The sequence below is a fragment of the Montipora foliosa genome, chromosome 5 (genome assembly GCF_036669935.1).
Source record: "Montipora foliosa isolate CH-2021 chromosome 5, ASM3666993v2, whole genome shotgun sequence".
Classification (NCBI taxonomy): domain Eukaryota; kingdom Metazoa; phylum Cnidaria; class Anthozoa; order Scleractinia; family Acroporidae; genus Montipora; species Montipora foliosa.
In genome coordinates this window covers 12,991,639-13,011,638 of record NC_090873.1, presented here as the reverse complement: position 1 = coordinate 13,011,638, position 20,000 = coordinate 12,991,639, and the positions used below count along the sequence as shown (strand labels likewise).

The window sequence follows — 20,000 nt, the reverse complement described above, 5'->3', positions numbered from 1 at the left end:
GGGAGCAAAGGGTTGCATCACCCCATCAACATTGACTGAACGTCGTTTCAACATGTTTCAACCTGGTTGAAAGGGGAAGGGGGGGGGGGGGGGGGGGGAAAAAGAGAAAACGGTTTCATCATCGCTGTTCCACAAAATCGAACAGATGTTGAAGCAAATGTTCTAGTCGTTTTCCCGGGCATTAAGTTCTTGTGAAATTCGCGTAAATTAGGGGACTGGGTACTTCATCCTGGTAGTTGGTTCCATAGAGGTATAACCTCATACGTGAAAGAATTAAATTGCCTATCACCTCAACACACTTTTCCCCTTTATTTATTCCCCGAAATCATCCCAAATACATCGTGTTGTTTTTGCAACTTCACTTTTAATTTGGCTTTGAAAGACGGGTAAAGTGGTCATAGTTTGATCCATGACCAAGCAATGAGTGGGAATGGGTTCGATACTGGGTTGACGTCACAAATTTATTTGTATCGCAGTTAATTTTCCAAGAATGTTCTCAATGCAAAGCAGTCAGTGACGTCAACCCCGTATCGAACCCATTCCCCTTCATTGCTCGGTTATTGATCATTATGTGACCGCATTTCCCGTCTTTGAAAGCCAATAAAAAAGTGAAATACTATTCTATTCAAAAGGTTCTAAAAACAACACAATGTATATGGGATGATTTCGGGGAATAAATAAGTTGCTCTATCTAACGAGAAGATCTTTGTAACTTTCATTTCATACCTCGACTGATTTGGGTATTTTGTCCTCACAGAAGGTGGTAACAACCAATGCATTTAGATTTTGTGTGCATCAAATGGGCCATTTTCGAGTTCACGTCTGCCACCTCTTCAAAGCGAATCTAGGTGCGAAGAAAAACTTCGCACTTAGACTCGCTTTGAAGAGGAGGCAGACATAAACTCTGAAACGGCTGATTGTACTTTGTTTCCTTCGCTAATGGATATCCGCGTTTTGTTTTCGCTAATGGATATCTGCGTTTTGTGCTGTTCCGCCAGTGCTATAGAGTATCGAGATCATATTATATATAGTTTATAGAGATTACTATTATTATTATGTATAGTGTATGAACCTTAATTGCATTATTATACAGGATATAGATTTTCTTGTTTTTCTTTAGAAATCTATTGTAATTTTAGAGTTTCTCATTCTGCATGTAATTTGAATGTAAGATTGTTATTTGAGACATTGTTTGTAAAGCTTTGAGAATTTTGTAAAGCTAAATATCTTATTATTATTATTATTATTATTATTATTAAGCAAATGCTTTTATAAGACAAAGAACTACTTTTACTTACTTTGTAACCGGAAGCTAAAATAACTGAATCAGGAGGCTTTTTAGTATCAAATGGCCGCCAATAGGGATGTAATAATTGATGTAGTTCGTTCAACTCATTCATTGTGTAACCGGTTCCAACCTAAAGCAAAAAAGGTTCTTCATTTCCTGGTTCATGGTTATTGAGGAGTTGAACCAATAGCGATGAGCATTACTACGGGAAAATATTAACCTCTTACTAACAGAACGCGAGGGCCGAACTGGGGAATATAGGCCCGAGGTCGTAGCAGTACGGACCGACTGAAGCAACATGCGTACAAAAACGACCGAGGGGCAATATTCCCCAGTTTGACTAGTTGCGCATCTCGTCATTAAACCCCAAAGCTCATAGCCGCCATCTTGAATTATGCCGAGTGCCAGCCATTTTGAATATATGAATAACATTGGCCCAAGCATCCGTCACATAATACTAATAGTCTATACTGTAAAATCCCAACCAAAAACCAGCCAATAGAAGTGATACATTTAGCCTGGGAATTGCTTGCTATATAATAAATTTCTTCGACCATCTCGCCCACAACGGTTTTTGGTACTGAACAACAATGAAAAATTCACAACGCAAAATTCTGTTCCTTGTTTTCAGTTGTTAAAGCGAAGAAATATCAATATTATTGATAAAATTAGTAGCTGACGTTTCGGAGTTATCGTGTGACACCATTCTCAAGGCAAAGTGGATATATCAATGTGAAGATTCGGTTTCTACACTTGGCATAATAACAAAGGCTCACAAGTTCTTTAAGTGAATGCCTTTGTGCGAATCGAGTCACTTTGCACGTTTAAGGATGGTTTCAGTTTTCGTATAAAAGAATCTCCTTAATTAGGCAATCAAATTTGAAATCATCCTTAAACGTGCAAGCTGACTCGATCCGCGCAAAGGTAAGGCAACGTTTACACGAACCCGGTTTCATATCGACACGGTTTCATGACTTCGAAACCACGTCAAAATCGATGCGGTTTGGAAGTGTTTACACGGAACCGTTTTTGCCAGAAAATCCAAGTCATGATGGTATAAGCGAGAGCTGCACTACATGCTAAATTCACTATTTTGAATTGAACAATGCAAATTTCGCGCCAAATATGAACCGCATTCAAATCGATGCGGTTTCGCTGTTTACGCGACAGATGAAACCGCATCGTTTTGAAAACGCTCTACTTTTGGCAGCGGTTTCAAATCGACACGGTTTCGGCAACAGTCTTGATCGGTGTCGTCTAAACAGAAGGTGTAACCCCATCGAAAACGATGGGGTTAAAAATGAAACCGCGTTTGTGTAAACGCTTCCTTAAAGAAAGTGCGAGCCTTTGTTATTAAGCTAATTTGTAGAGACTTTCCAGAAACCTAATCTCCGCATTAATTTACTCACTTTGCCTTTGCCTGTTCGCTTGTTTATGGCTTAAAAAGTCGCTATTGATCAAGATTAATATTATTATTAACAATATTTATATTAGTAATAACAACTTAATATTATTAATAATTCAATATTAGAATTCATTTTTACCTTGCAAAATGAGTGAAACACTGAAGGATGTTGCCCTGGGATACCAGATGGCACTGCCACGGCACACATAAAATGAGATATCATTCCACTACGACGCTAAAAATGAAAATAATACACCTTATTCCAAAATGGCCGCCATTTAAGTAATCTTTTGTTTCCATGCAAATTGGCATTATGGCCTCGCAAACAGTCAATTCTCTGTGGGGTGGAAATGTGAGGAATTGTTTGCGATGTTGACCCTTTTCCATTGAGAGATATTTTGCAAGCGCCCAATTGCATTCCTAAAGCGGCCTTCACACGGCAAACTTGAGTTTGCAAACTCAAGTTTGGCAAACTCAAGTTCGTATGTGTGAACAGCACAAAAACAGTCGGCAAACACGTTGGCAAACTGTTGGCGACAAACAGAACTTGTCTCTATTCTCGCCAATAGTTTGCAAACATGTTTGACAACTGTTGTTGTGTCTTTCACACACACCAACTTGAGTTTGCCAACACGAGTTTGCAAACTTAAGTTTGCCGTGTGAAGGCCGCTTTACAACCTGGGCAAGAATCCCCCTTTAAGTCTAAAAACTGGCAAATTAATCAATGTTTTTAAGAAAGTCTCAAGAAAATTGGAAGGTCCCATTGCGATCTTCCCTTCATGGATTAAAACAGATCTCAAAGTTGCGCAATCACCCAAAAATTCATGGTTTAAATGCTGGATGCAACAAACTCAAATGACCTCTTAAAACCAAACAAAAAAAAAACGTTGTTTGCCTTACTTTGTCTTCACTTGTTTGTCGGACAAACAAATGAAGACAAAACCTGAACTTACACCAACTCCGAAATAGCCCCCAACGATTAAGAGATCCATCTGTAGAGAGAGAGAGAGAGAGCAAAACGAGTGTTATAATTGCAAATACGAGTGAACGCGCAACATTAATCAAACAATAGAATAACTTTCAACTATTTTTCAACTTAATGAAAATCAAGAATCTGTGACCTAAGAGAGTTAACTCGAGCGATCCGCATCCCTCTATTTCTCTTGGTTATTTTGAATCATATTCTTTGATTTTCAATATCTCTTTAAAAATATTGGCGTCAATGAGCATAACTCTCAAAAAAGCTCTTGTTATGAAGAAAATTGAAAAAAAGAAAAAGAATGGAATGAAGAATCTCCTTTTTCCTTCTTAAAATACCTTGCAAGGCTCAAAGGAGACCTAAGAATACTTATTAATCGAAGCCTGGAAATAAACTTTGGTACAAATTTACTTAGGCGTGAAGCAGTAGGGTATTTCTACCTCTACTTGCATGGAGGTGAAAAATTGTCTTAGTATATTCAACATGAATTGAACAGGCCACTCTCAAAAACATCATAATACTCTTTGTTTTCCCTCCCAAATTTTGCAGAAGCATTGTTTCCAGAAACAATGCAACATTTTGGAGCGCAAACAAAGAGTATCATGGTATTCTTGAAAATGGCCAATAACTGACCGGCGGAGAAATGCTTATCGAAAATATTACGATTACTGGATCAGGATGGCTTGGCATCGACTAATTCTTTGAGTAATCACCTCAAAGTTAACCAATAAGAATGTTTAATATTAAGTACTCTTTATTTGTGGTATGCTTACGACAAGGTAAGAACACAATACCTCATCACTCAAACTATCAACGTATTCAGGCTTGATTTTTATCCAGCCACTTCCTAAAAATTTCATAGAAAAGTAAAGGTGGATTAAAGTCAACTCTAGTTCTAGCAGACACCCTAAACAACGCACCCGGGGACTGGATGTTTTCTAACAGCACTGTAAGATAAAAATGACATTTTATTTTCAAAACGTGAAAATCAGTATCGTTATTATTTTTTAATTTCAAGGCAATGCTTTCTTTTCACATATCAGTGAAAATGCTGTACGAGTAGAGAAGTGACGGCGAAACATTTATTTTGGGAACTTCAGACGTTAGAGGCACTGCAAGGAGTAAGACGGACCACGTCCTAAATGAGCTACACTGTGTTCTTTCTACGACAAAATAGAGAAATAGAAAAGGTGCGGCCGATGCATCCATGTTGTTCACTGAAATGAGAGCACAAAAACAAAACGAAGTTTTGGCAATTGTGAAGAGAGCCTGTCGGCAGATAAATTACAACCACAGGAATTGTCACTACTAAATTGTAAGTTTTCACGTTACGTCATCGCCGTCATGTTGGTGGACGAAAACAAAAGATCTCTCATTATCTCCTTTTGTTCGCCTGAGGCAAAGGAGGTGAGTTTTCCCTTTTTTTAACCAATAATATCATTGCTTTCTTGGGTAGCCGTTGCTGTAGCCGGCATTGTTGCTTAAATTCCCGCACTGGCGGCTCAGTTGGTTGAGCACCGGGCTGTCACGCATGAAGTCAACTCCGGCCGGACCAACACTCGGGGTCTTTAAATAATTGAGGAGAAAGTGCTGCCTTTGTGATTACATCTGCAAATGGTTATATTCTCTAGTCTTCCCGGATAAAGACGATAAACCGTAGGCCCCGTTTCACAACCCTTCAATGTTCAAAATCCTGTGGGACGTAAAAGAACCCACACACTTGTCGCTAAGAGTAGGGCACGTAGTTCCCAGTGTTGCAGTCTGTTGTGTATCATGGTTGGGAGGGTAAAAAAGGGGCCACAGTAATTGGCGCAAGCTGTTGTGGCGCTCTGCCAGCTTAACTGGCAAAGTTAAATAAAATAATAATAATAATGATGTGAGCAGCAAGACCTCAGTAACTGTTGCATACCACTTCTCACGTTCGGTTTATAAATCGAGGATGGCGATTTGATGACCAATCCCTCTTCTCTTTTATCGATTGCCTCATTTAGAGCTTTTACAACGTCTCCTCTACAACAGAACAAGAAAATTTTCTTAAAGGAATTCAAATCATGGAATGGTATAAATTTGAGGTACAAATGGATCCTCCCGCAAGTCCACATTTTAGAGGGGTCACTGCTAATGGCCTACAACGTGTATTTACTGACGAACTGTCAGTCGGTCGGTAGCTTTAAAGCAATTTTTATTTTGGTACAGTATTCTTTGTCAGTCAGGTGGATCTCCCCTCTGTCCAGTCTTTTGTCTGTCTGTCTGTTCTGATTGTTGTTGGTCTGATCTGTCAGTCTGTCTGTCTCATTGACTGTCCGAAAGGAGATGTAAGATGTAATCTGGATCAATAAGGGATGACGTAAGAGAGCCCACATTTGGCCCTATTCCGATGAAAATTATTTGAAATCTATTTTGGTTCTGTGTCATACTGCGTGGTTATTTAAGACATATGGGTTATTGACCAAGCGTGAGGTCAAGATGGCTGGATATTGGCCAAGTTTTTGCGTGTTTATTTCATCTCGGTCCATAAACACACCAAGAAAGAGGTCAATATCCAGCCACCTTGACCGAACAAGCTTGGTCAATAAAGGCTTTATTATATGGGATAACACACCGAAGAAAGATCTTTGATTTTGCGGGACCAAGCGAGAACTTCCGAGCCGGCAAGATAGCTCTAGATCTTGATGCCTTTTATTCGGTCCCACTCTGCAGCTGCGGTTATTAAACTTTATCAATATGGATAGACATTGATATAGACTGCAAAACAGTCGTTTTCTTCCATTTTCGGAAGGCGCGAAGCGCCGTAAGCGTGATCCTCGCGTGTGAAGCGCGCGGGCCTCACACGCGAGAAACCGTCGCGTCTCTCCCCATTCTCCCTCGCCGTTTCTGCACTCGCTCCAGACCTTTCTTTTGAATATTTATCGCGTTGCTTGCGTTCGCAAAAAATACCACTGTTTTGCAGTCTAACATGGATACGTCATTGAGAGATTGCTTAGGTAACGCACGCACATACTCAACAATGTTGAAAGAGGGGGGCAAACCGTTTCAACATCGCTGTTCAACAAAATCAGTGGTAGAGCACAACAACAAGTAATTCCACTCTGTTTGAGAGTAGCCAGATGTTATTTTCTAAGCATACTATGTACTTATTGAAAATGGACAGACAATTTTCCACTCTAGAATACTAATAGTAAGCGTCAATGTAATGTCATTGTAATTTAATTAATCATTAATTAATTATTAATTAATTATTATTGTGAATACATATAATTAACTGATAATTAATGCTAACAACAGCAAATGCGCAGCTGTTTTAGCTACTTCCTATATGTTTTTACTTGTGTTGTAATTGTTGTATTTATGACGAAATAAAGAAAAAAAAAAAAAAAAAAAAAAAAAAAGCATTTCATCATATGGGCTCTTGACACTCTTCATGAGCACTCAGAATATGAAGTTTGGACAGCTGAAAATAAGTCAAAATCTGCACAGGAAATGTATCTTATATGTTGTTTGCATTTGCTTTTCTGGCTGTAAATTACTTGAATGTTTAAAAGCGACGAAATCCTCTAAAATCGCATCGTACGGAGCAGTACGTATTCCTGGCAGGGCCATACGGCTTTTTCGGCCCTGCCCGAGCTAATGCGTACGGCCCTTTTACGGCGATATTCCCAATAGTTTTACAATGAAAGCGCGCACGGGGCCGCACGGACCATACCATAAAGGGCTGTACATACATGAAGCTTTATCCTGTACCTCGTTGATGCATCCTGCCTTTCGACAAACTGAAAATATCCAGGCCTTGGTCGCAGTACTCTTCAAAAAAAGCAATAGTTTCGGATGTAAAACATTTGTTTGCACATATAGTGTATGGACAAAAGTCGCATTTGACCAGCTGGGGCTCACACGGTCGGAGCCTATTTCAAGTTGCATGAGGTGACAGAAAGTATCACTACTTTTAATATATCCCCTACTCCATCACAGGATTATCCCCAGCAGCATGTCTCTTTTAAGTGACTATTTCTACACCTTAAAGTTCCAACGAAGCCTAAGGAAACCACATGATAGTCGACTGAGCTAGGCCTCGCACCAGTGCTCCTGGTGTCAGGAGTCCAGTGCACCGGGTTCCCAATGTACCACTGTGCCACCACATGTGGTACATTGCAACACATATTAACAACCTTTACATCCCCTCCAAAACCATGTCTCCTAGGAGTGACAGGAGATTTTACTAGTCAATGGGGGTGATTTAGAAGTCAAAGGGTTAGAGCGGTTTTCAATTGAGTGTCGAAAGTAATTAGCTAATTGCTTTGGTTTTGCATTACTTCACCCAGTGATTGGTTCAAAGATCTCGCGCCACTTTTTTCTACCAATCAGAAGTGAAACCAAAACCAATCGTGGCTCGCGGGTGCACATTTTCCCGTGCTTTGTGTCGGCTACATGTAATTACTTGGGAGTTTTAAACAGAAATTTATTTTATCAAACTAGTTGATAAAGGTCAAATAGCCACCGTGAAAGATTTGGAAAGCTGACGTTTCGAGCGTTAGCCCTTCGTCGGAGCGAATGACGAAGGGCTAACGCTCGAAACGTCAGCTTTCCAAATCTTTCACGGTGGCTGTTTGACCTTTAACAACTAGTTTGATAAAACAAATTTCTGTTTCAATCTCCCACCGACGCAGCACCAAAGTTTCTTTAGAAACTAAAATTTTTACTTGGGAGTATTGATTGGTTCACCGGAATGCCTTCGTCCTTTTTGATTGGCTTAAGTAATTACTTTGGTTTTGGTTTTACGACACTATCTAAACTCGCTCTAAAAATCTTCGCATCCCCTCAAATCCTATGTCCTCTTTAATTAATGCATTGACTCATATGCACAGTAATAGATTTTACTGTGTCAAACGGAAGACGATTGTACTAGTCAATGGGAGACAGTTTGGCCGTCAGTGGGTTAATTAAAGGGGCTAGGTCACGCTATTTTAGGTAATTTTGTTTAATTTTGTTAATTATGAGCTCTAAACGTCAAATTGGCAGAGCAAGAGTCTTTCATTTGCAAAATCACGGCCACAACAACTGAGAATGATTTTCAAGGTTTGTAAATGACATTTTGATATAGACTGATATAAATTTGAAAAAAGGCGGGCCGACGTTTTTCAAATTTACCCAAATTCAATCCGTTTCAATCCTCTCCAGTTTTGTCCATCCATGTCCCTTCTTGGCTTCCCTGTGTTTTGTAAGAGATCTTCTATAGTTTTGAACAGTTATTTTGATATTTTAGTTAATTCTATGACCATTCGATCAGTGCTGAAAATGCCTAAAATAGCGTGACCTAGCCCCTTTAACAACTTCTACACCCCCTCAAAAAATATACCGGTATGTCCCCTTTACTACTGATGCATCCTGGATCCCGCAATAATATGTATTCTACAATTATAAGTAATGCCGAGATACCTGTAAGCAAATTTGAAATAGTGGGTGAGGATAAAAGAGATGCTCATTTTATTATTTATTTCAGTCTTGGGCCCGTTTCAAACGTCGCATTTCACATGTGCCGAATCTAATGCAAATAAGAAAAATCTATTGTTTTCCCTCATTCGCATCAGATTCGGCACATGTGAAATGCGACGTTTAAAACGGGCCTTAGTACCCAAATTGAAAGAGCAGAGGAACAACGTGTGACTAATTCTGTTTTCATAACGTTGCACTCACAAATGAGCTACAACAAGTTGCAAAAAATAGTGGAGACACTTCACCTTCTTGGGGCGTTATTAATTTACCTATTATCTCTCACAAGTGGAACTCGAGAAAACACCGAGAATTGATGTGTCTCTAGACCTTTGAATCAAGAACAAATACAGACTTTTGAATTTAGCAAGCCATACTGTAGAATCAATCGTAGTGCACATACTATCTAAGGAATTTAATAATAATTATTATTATTATTATTGTTGGTTCTTACCAGTCTAGCGCAACAATAACAATCAGCTCAAGAGAAATTGTTGTAATTTACTTTCATATTCAAGTTTCTTTTGGCCTGCAGTTCCACAAAAATCCCTGTTTCAAACACGTGTTTGTGTCATACACTGTACTTACTTTTCCATGGTTTTGATTCTTTCACAAAGGGGTACATTGGCAAGTTTCTTGTCATTGATAACAAGGATATCAAACACGACGAAACAAGGATGGTAGCCTACAGAAAACATTACCAAGCAACATCTAAGCCTAAGTACATGTATGATACTCTCCCAACAAAAAATTATGACTGGATGGTCCCTTTTGTTTTTAACTCTGTCCATCCTTAGAGTGACATTCTAAGCGGGTGTGATTGTGACCGAATGGGGAATTTTTTTAGGTTTTTGCTCGAAAACAGCTCAAAATGCTGAAAAAATGGCACTTTTCACAAAAAAGTTCCATTTTGAGGCTGAAACGAACATTTTTGCAGAGTTTCCTATCTCAGTGCGATTTTGACTTTATAAAGAGGAACTTTTTCAGGGTTTTGCTCCACAAGCGCTCAAGCCAGAAGATTTTACTTTTCGTTGGGCGAGGGTTCCTGGTTAAAATGGTTACCAACATCGAGATACTCTCAAACACTACATCCCTTTAACTCTTCACTTTCTTTACTCTATATAACGCCGGATGATTTTAGTGGAGCTCTGCGCACGCGTGGAGTACCATGGGGAAGAAAATATTCACTGGCGAAAAATGTCTGCGCATGAGTCGCGCGATATGACACGTGATGCGTTTCCGGGACTATCATTGGCTCTCGTGAAAAAAACACTCCCGAGATGAACAGAAAAATGGCTGCGGTTTGAGTATCGGTAGCTTGTTGGTTTCCGTTCTTTTTAGAGCGATCAAGGCTAGTTTTAACGCCAGTTTCAAGTGGAATGTATTCTTAGAGAACGTACTTGTTGTGTAAAACGTTTGAAAGTCCAATCCAACCAGCATCCTCGGAAAGTTTGCTCCTGGAAAATTTTATTTCGTGGGATAAGAGCTGCGAAACAGGTGAGTTTTTTACGCAATTTTTAATGTGGAAAGTTTGTTGCCACCGGGTACAAAAAGTTACTGTAATGTGCAGAAAGGAGGATTCCCAAGGTTTCCGTTCATGTGTCAATTGGCTTGTACCAGGTGGCAAGGAAATGGCAATATTGTCCAACGTGAAGGTTATTTTTTTCTGCGTTACACCTTACGATCGGCACCTCTACATTAATGATCAATGATTCGATCAGATGTGAATTTGATTTTGAATGTGATTGTGTCATTGGGAACGTAACCCTAGCTAGTATCAAATATTTTAAATAGCTGCTTTTAAGGTCATTTACCCTTTTCTGGTGAAGGTCTAAGTTATTATACTTTTTAGCAGTCACAACTCAACGATCCTTGCGTTCAAGTAGTTTCCAAGTGATGGTCGGATTTGCAATTGATTCGAGTTTAAAATCAAAATCAAAATCCATGTTAGTTAAAATAATGTTTGGAAGAACAGAATTGTAGGTACAGATGTATATAGATATCTATAGATTCAGGTTCGTGACTGTTTTTGAAGTCTTTTTTTTTTTTTAGACTATTGTTTTCCGGAAGCATTAATGATGTAATTTTGGTTTTAGGGGACTGTCATGTGTTGTTGGATCAAGGAAATTCTGTTTTGAGTCAAGTATGGTTGACAGTGGATAGTTGTTCCTGAAAAGGCTGAAAGGAAGCTTTATTGCCTTGGACTTTTTTTGGTTACACCCCGCATGTTTGGTTTTTTCTTAGATGGCAAAATTTATTAATATATTATGTGATTTGGAGCTGCAGCTAGAAACAGTGTCTCATGCATAAGGTCTCATTGGGTTTGATGGTAGTAAAATAATTTTGGTAAAAAATATGTTTAGAGTTTTTATCATAACTTCTCATCTTGGTCCTGCTGGACTTCAAACATGCTCTACCATTTTGCACAAGAAACTTGTCAATCAACCGTTACCTTTTGGTGTATTTGCAATATGATCTTTTGGATAGCAATTGATTTATTTTTCTTATTTCTTACGTGTAGATATCCTATGTCTGTCACATACTGTAGTTAGTTTTAAGCTTTTATGTCCTGTAGTGTATCTTTATTATAGTTAGCACATGACCCCACAAGCATGTGTTATTGCTTTAATATTGATTGTGTTTGAATAAAGGATATTGTTGTCTTGTCTTGTAGATAATGCAAAACAGCCTCAGTTGTATTTGCATTATTTCTGAATGTTACTTTTTTGAAGGGCAAACCATTAAAAAGTGCACAAAGTTTGCAGGAGTTCAGGAAAAATATTCAAAATATTCATTGATTTGAAGTTCCTGAAGCAGGTAAATCTTGAAGATTTCATGCAACCATATTTGGAATATATGGCATTTCTATTTGGGAATGTTCAAGTCCACAGAATTCATTTTCTTTATATTGAGAAGTACTGTAAGACTGTTGACTCCATGGGGTTCCCCATTGACGAGTAAAATCGTCTGGTGTTAGACAGAGCAAAATACTCTGGCTTTAGACAGAGTAAAATACCAAGTATGGCCGGTTTAGGGGTGAAAGGGTTAATTAAATTTCATCATTACTTTGACTTTTTCTTCATTTGAACGAAAACAAAGTGTTTAATCATTACCTCCACCATTGCTATACAACTGCATTGGCTTTTAGAACAAAGTAACAAAGTTGAAGCTGGTGGCTCAAGGAGAAAACTTTGCAAAAGTTAGGTTAAAAATACTTTTATGGTATTTGAGTATTATTGAAGAACAGATTTGCATAATATCATTAAAGTCATTAAATCAATGAGAATCCAAACATGAGGATGCAGTTTGCTCAGGAGGGGTCCTTAAAGGTAACAGAATCTTGTTTTGTGCATGTAGGCTAAAGAAATCTGACCCCTTAGAGGAACCAGTTCTAAATTGACAAATGACTGGCATTTTATAATTCATAAGTAAAAGTTATTTGCTCTCTTACCAAATTGTTCTACAGTTCCATTCATTTTTCAGATTGATAGCCTTAAATGACTGCAGCAACTCTGCCAGCTGTTTGGTCTCAGTATCATAAGCAGTACAAAACCACAAAATTTTCTCCAAAAAGGAACAGCAAGAACCCCTGTCATTTTTGCAAGGGAATCCCCCTTGGGGTAGTTTGTTCACTTCACACCCATTGTTTAACACTATCCAGGGACTAAACCAAGGATGGAAATTGATTACAGCTTAAATAAATTGGACCCCTTTTTTTAATTTCTGACACTTACTGCATTCAACTTTAATTTATTCATCCTTTGAAATGGTAGGAATGATTGCTATTATTTACAGCAATTGCTAAAAATTCATTGCATCTAATGTTGAAATACATTGTATTTTTACATATGATTTATGAGTCAATGAGTCATGAGTCAATGAGTTAGTGCAGTTACCCTGACCCATAAAATGAAAGCTAAAATTTAACCTAACCCTGCTTAGGCCTGATCACTGAAACAAGGGCTTAGGCTTAATCAATAAATTATCTCTAATATATAATATTGACTGTGTGTCTCATTGACTAATTGACTCATAAATAATGGGATACAAAAATTTGGTTTTATCAACGGAGTTGATAATGTAAATTGGCCACCGTACAGAGATTCTAAAAGCTGACGTTTCGAGCGTTAGCCCTTCGTCAGAGCGAATCGAGGGATTATGGGTTACGTGTAGTTTTATAGTAGAGTAGGAGCTACGCTATTGGTGGTAACATGGCAACGTGAAAAATAGGAATATATTCGTTAAATGAAAAGCGTTCGTTAATACCGTGAGGATTAAGGGTGCCGATTTGATTTCTGGAACAAAAATTCATCTTTCAAATCGGCACCCTTAATCCTCACGGTATTAACGAACGCTTTTCATTTAACTAATATATTCCTATTTTTCACGTTGCCATGTTACCACCAATAGCGTAGCTCCTACTCTACTATAAAACTACACGTAACCCATAATCCCTCGATTCGCTCTGACGAAGGGCTAACGCTCGAAACGTCAGCTTTTAGAATCTCTGTACGGTGGCCAATTTACATTATCAACTCCGTTGATAAAACCAAATTTTTGTATACTACTTCCCCACCGACGCAGCACCACAGTTTCTTTAGAAACTACCCCTTCATTCATGAATAATGGGACCTCTTTACATATGGAAAGGTAACAGGAGTTATTTCTGTGAAGTCTTATCCAGAAAACTGCAACATGGGATTATGCACCTTTCAAATGTAGCTTTGTATGCTTTTGCTCAATGTGTTTGAACAATTATTACAGAAAATTATACAAAGTTATGGTTTTTTTTAAAGTTAAATCTAATGCAAGGGGATTAAAATTATTGAAGCAGTTGTGTTGCAACCAGAGTCCGCAAAGAGAGGTTAAATAATAATTTGTTGTCCTGGAAGTACTTAGTAGGCCAGCATGAAATTTGTGAAATGTTTTGGAGGGTGGCACTGAATCACCTTCAACAAGTTTTCTAAACTTTGAAGATACCTAATTTTATATCCTCCTGCTGTTTTATTGCTAGAAGATAAAATCAATTCCTGATTAAGTATTTTTGTTGTCAATGTGGTGAAAGTGCCTTATTAGCAGTTAAGTAATATTTTGTTACAGTAAAATTCTCCCTGCTAGTAAGCTGGGTTTCTGAATCAAATTCTCAACTTAGAATGTTGTTGTTTTGGCTATTCAGAGTTAACCTAATCTGTGTTTATTTCTATAATTTGGAGGGAAGCAAACAATTTGCATTTTGCTTGGAACAATAACAATATATAATTGCAACTAAAAGGTTTCCTTTCTAGTGTACCCAATATGAGGTGCTATGACATGGTTATTATTACTGCTAAATTCACTTTAAAATTTATTTTTGAAGGACTGAAATACATTTCTAAATTTTCCCCTCGGTCTTAATAAATTTTCCTCTATGGAACACTTGAATGACAATTTTAACAACTTAATTTTGAAAAAACAAAAGCGAAAATCTTAACATTTTCTGTTAGATGCGGGGCCCTGCGGAAACATCGTGTAACTATTTAGTTGGAAGAGAAACCACTTGGAAATTTAGTGGTATCTTTTTTGTTCCACTTTTTGAAAGATAAACGCATGAATTGAAATCAAGATGGTAGTCCATTAGCTGGTAAGCTCCACAAACGAATTTCCACTCGAACACTGTCACAGCAACCGAGACTCGCGTTGGCCTTGAAATTTTTGAAGAAATTTCCCTTGTAGCACTGTTGGCTCAAAAGAGAATCTCGCTGGCATAAAAACGCACTATGCAGTCAAACATTCGTCCGTTTTACTGGCCTGAAAAAAAGTATTTTTATTGTCGTCGGAGATCTAATAAACACTGAATGGCAGCCATGTTTAAATTGAGGTATTGAAGTCACATGACAAGGCCTCGACCAATCAGACATTTTTCGCCAGTGAAAAGAAAATATAGTAACCCATCGGTGCGAGAAAATTCGGTCTTGATCACCGTGCGACCACCTCTCCATGTATGCCAATATGAAACTCTGTGGTGCAACCTGCGTTTTTATGGCGGGAACATCTTTGACATTGGACATCCATGTTGTGCTCAATTAACACCTGTCAGGACAAGGTATCCGCTGACCAGTATCACATGATCATATCGCGGGCTTAAGTTTAAAGCTCATCGAGGTCAGCTGGTTTTTTTTAGTTGACCGCTGACCGGATACTGGTTTTCGATTGGATCGCAGGCTCAAGCCAGGTCAACTTATTAACACGAGAGGTCCACTTTTAGCCTTGACTAAATCTATATATTACTTGCCATTAGGGGGCAGTTTAGGGCTGAGACGCTTAGCAACATCTAGGTCTACTCAAGATCTGAGTCCCTGTTAACACTAAGGGAGGCACTTGTAGATTTAACTGTCTATACTTGCCAGTGGGACCCCATTAGGGGTGAGAAAGCAAGTACAAGAAAGCTTATGTTGCCCAAAAAGAAGGACAACCTACGAATTGAATCAAGTCATCATACTGATAAATGGTGGCCAATAAATGATTTCTTTGTCCTTGTGCTAATAAGACCAACTAGCACTCGTTTGCATGGACATAATGCAAAAGAAATGCTGCTTAAGAGCGAGGCTAGCTGGTCTCACTAACAAGAAGACAAAAGAGTACTTCATCGGCCACTATTTGGGAATACATGTATGGTCTATGTAGTTTAAGTAAGGTCCAACAATGGGAAATCTAGATTGTGGTGAGAGAAACATTTTAACCCGGAGGATCCACAAATACAACCCTAACCAATGGGACATGCATCATTTCCGAAAAATTTCGGCTATTTTCTTGATGTTTCACTTGTGTATATACATATTTAAAAGATCACAACAGTGATACAGTACATGTAATGCAGAGAAGAAACCATGGGAGCTGGTTATGTAGAAAATATGGGGGTCAAATTACCGCCAGAACTCCAAGACCATGATTTTCACATACCATTTTCATAAGTAGTTAAAGACTTTACATCCATGTTCATCCCTTTTGATCTAAACACACAAAAAAGACAGAGGTCCAGTGTCAAACTTGAAATGGCATCTTGTGGTCCATGAAAATGTTTTGGTCGTCATTTTGGGGATTAAAGCTATATGTCATATAATATTATTCAACACGACCATTGCCTGATCGAAAGCAGTCACAGGTATGTCTTCTCTAACTGGCTTGGTTGGATCATTACAAAGTAACACAGGGATTTAAACCCAGTCCTGAATTTGGCAGAGGAGCTCTGCAGAGTTTTTGTAAGGGAAAGGGGGAGGTGTAAAAGTTAAAAGCATAGATGATGGTGTGGGGAGTTCACTATGTATACTGCCATGCACTGATAGTGTCACCAAGGAATAAGCTGGTGCTGAAGCTTTGGGTGCATTATTATTATAATACATTCAAAGCACCAAATTTTCTCAGCCACATTGCAAACTGAATTTTCAGGTTGGTGGTGAAACTTGGAATTGTGCGAGTCTTCAAAAAAAAAGGGGGGGGGAAGTTTACAAAAAAGCTTGAGCGTTTCTCCTCATAGATTCTGAAGTATTCCAGTCTGCTTTATTATACACATGTACATGTAACAAGGTCAATAATGCATGCATGTTGATTGGTTCTCACCTACGTCTGTTCCACATAATTATTTAATTATTGCAGGACAGATGCATAAATGATATTAAATTTTAAAAAATAGATTCCATGCCGTTGTGCGTCTGTTCAGCAATAGATCAAAATCTGGTAAGAACATCATTGATGTCATCTTTGATCTATTATAATTATAACTGAACAGATGCAGGGCAACATGGATATCTATTTGTTAAATACAAAGTAGATGTTACATGTAGGTTTACATGTATTTCTCACTATAATATACTCACAGCCAAACATCTGTTGCAGGATCAACCACAATCATTTCACCATCCAATATACAGGAATGCACTGAGCTACAACAAATTGACCATAAGTGTACATTGCAGGGTTAACATTGAATAACACTATTAAAAAGAAGAAAAATAAAAAATATACACAATCCACTGATAACACACTTTCCTTCGGTTATGAAGATAGCCTTTGCTCAGGTTGTCAAATGCCAGGGTTAAAAGAGCATTCCTTTTCAAGACTACAATCATTCAGAGGATATAATTCCATGAAGGCATGTCATTCCTAAGCTCAAACCATTTTCAAAATGACGATTTTGAAAATGGCCATAGTTTTCAGATGGGAAGACCATCAAGTTTAACATCCACAAAATTAACATTTTAATTCTACATGTATGACAATTTAAATGCTTATACGTACACAGTGGACATATTGATGAACACGGAACATAATTATACCACGATCAAGTCAAGGAATTATGCTCTTAAAGTCATGCACTTTATTCCATTTCTACATTAACATAATATTGTGAACAGAAAATCTTTAAGTTGATAACCTGGCTGAAAAGCAGTCTAAAAAATAAAAGCTAATAATAACGGTTCATCTGACATTGAATGCGCAATCATACCTTGAGAAACAGCCAGCAATATGTGGTGTGAGAACTCCTGAAGACGGATTTGCGCCAAATGTGTGGGTGTGATCATTTGCACTACCAAGAAAACACAATGTATTTGACAATGTTTACAAAGGTGGTGACAGGGGAAAAGAAAACTTGTTGTATTAAGTATCTGTAATGTGTGCTTTACTTTACATGTTCCAAAATTAATGATAAATTAAGACATAAGTTGAGTTAATCTGTTACGAGTCCAAAACTGAATTTTAATGTGTTGCTTTTTACTCTTTAAATGCATAAAAGTTGAATTATAAAAAACTGTGCGTCTGGCTACCACATAGCGTTTCAGTGAGTGATTAAGGTGTAATTAAGGTGTGAGTGTACTGTACATATATAGGTATGTACATATTGTGTTAATTAATATAGACCCTATGCAAAAATGGCTGCCTTTAAATTATTCTTTTGTTCATATTCAAAATAGCCCAACTAACCTCGTTTTTGAGACAAAAATTCTAAAGAATTTGTTATCCCTAACGAGGTTAGTTGGGCTATTTTGAATATGAACAAAAGAATAATTTAAAGGCAGCCATTTTTGCACAGGGTCTATGTTTGCGCAGTGAAATGCGTAAATTACATAGTGTGCAACAGTTGCATGTAAGCCAAAGACGGTTGGCAATACCATATTTGGTGACATACAAACTGGATACACCAACATGTAAGTTAAAGATTGCTAGCAGTCATCATTAGATCTGAAACAATTCAATGATGATGTTTTTTCTTTGTTAAGGATCCTCTATTTCAAGACAAGTACAGTAAATTCAACTGGTGTAAGCTGGAGTGAAATCTTTTAGATTGGTACCTTCACGCACTTAAAAGTACATCCAGAAATACAAGAATATACAGGAAGAATCAGTAATTTGGGAGCAGCTTGGAATGGAGCAGTGGTGAAAGCACTCGCCTCCCAATGATGGATTCCTGGACTTAGCATCGCACATGGTTTGAATTTGCTGACCAGTTCTCTACTCTGCTCCAAGAGGTTCTTCTCCAATGAGTACCTCATCATTAAATACAGTTGACACGTAAATAAACGTTTGTCATTTTATTATTACTAAAGGGTCCCATTATTAGTACATAGTTATTATATGGCTTGTGTTTGTAGCAGATATAACGCACGCTCTGATTGGCTAATTGTGGATGAATTGTAGGGCATTATTCTCCCGTAATGCCCACGGGCTGATTACGGGCTTGCAAAAACAAAGCAAAAGGTAATCAAAAAGCCATATAATAAACTACTTACTAACCGAGCTTATAGCTCGAGCCGTACTGGGGAATATTGGCCCTCGGTCGTTTTTGTACGGACCTCGCTGCGCTCGGCGGTCCATACTGCCACAACCTCGGGCCAATATTCCCCAGTACGGCCCTCGTGCTCGGTTAGTAAGAAGTTATTAATGTTGTAAACCTACATGAACTCAGCATCAGAAATAATTAATTTTTGCATTATTTTAGGTGATGCTTATCAAAACTCTCAATTATCTGTACTGCAGTACGTGCACTTTGCTATTTCGGGACAAAAGTGATGTTGAAGTTGGGGAAACCACAGGCATCCCAAGCTCGTGTTATGCATGAGATGTGACTATCAAAGAGTCACGTCAGCAACAACACTGCTCTAGACAATTTTTGTTTTGTTTTTTTGAGTTAGTTTCATGACAAAGGAGCAAATAAGCAAAAAGGTTATCAGTGAATGAACGAAATAAAGTAAGTTAACTCACCTTGTTTAATTTTGTTTTGTTTTGTCTTTTCGAGCTTTTTTAAACTGTTTTGGAGTGTCGTTGTTTAAGAGGCTGTCGAAATCTTCCAAAGACAAAGTCAAGGCTGTACACAGCCATTCACCAAGAAGTGTACTCGAAACCCTTTTTCTGGCTGAAAAGCGAGTTCGAAGCGCAGTTTCTTCTTGCAATGAAAACAGCACAGTCTGTGTTCACAATGTACATGTATGTTAATTTTGATTATATCATCCTTTAAATGACTCAAACTTTATTCTTGTAGCTCTAATTTCTCGCTTACTGCTTCAACCGAGCCACGCTAGTACTATGCTAATATTCGTCTATCCCTATGGTGTCCTCTCCTTTTGTTAAAATTAGTACTATAACTTGTTGTACACCTGACTGTTATACTCAATTGGTCAACGTTTGCCTCATGCATAATAGCTGCAATTGAGCACCTCCCAGCTGCCTTGATAACATTTTTCCAATCTCATTGAAACTTAAATCTTTCCAGGCTTTCTGGCATGGGATTCCCAGTAAGGTGGTAAATCTTAATGATGTATTATGGCTGCATGGGTAATTTTTTTTCTTTGGGGGGGGGGGGGGGGGGG

General features: G+C 38.1%; 1 protein-coding gene across 2 annotated transcripts in view; it reads right to left on the bottom strand.

Annotated features, from left to right (window-relative positions):
* Positions 1-18,596, bottom strand: part of LOC138003666 (DNA ligase 4-like) — a 42,242-nt gene extending 23,646 nt beyond the window's left edge. Inside the window, exons 1-11 of one of the 2 annotated variants that reach the window (XM_068849854.1) lie at positions 18,486-18,596; positions 17,642-17,722; positions 17,013-17,078; positions 16,099-16,148; positions 9,432-9,489; positions 7,414-7,473; positions 5,582-5,682; positions 4,467-4,519; positions 3,647-3,685; positions 2,833-2,928; positions 1,299-1,418 (exon numbers count right to left, since the gene is read on the bottom strand). In XM_068849854.1, coding sequence (XP_068705955.1) covers positions 1,299-1,418; positions 2,833-2,928; positions 3,647-3,685; positions 4,467-4,519; positions 5,582-5,682; positions 7,414-7,473; positions 9,432-9,489; positions 16,099-16,148; positions 17,013-17,047 — 612 coding nt within the window. In that variant the 5' untranslated portion in view covers positions 17,048-17,078; positions 17,642-17,722; positions 18,486-18,596. Of the gene's footprint in view, positions 1-1,298; positions 1,419-2,832; positions 2,929-3,646; positions 3,686-4,466; positions 4,520-5,581; positions 5,683-7,413; positions 7,474-9,431; positions 9,490-9,747; positions 9,845-16,098; positions 16,149-17,012; positions 17,079-17,641; positions 17,723-18,485 lie in introns of both variants that reach the window. The other variant, XM_068849853.1, reaches the window with a different exon arrangement.
* Between the last annotated feature and the right edge of the window lie 1,404 nt (positions 18,597-20,000).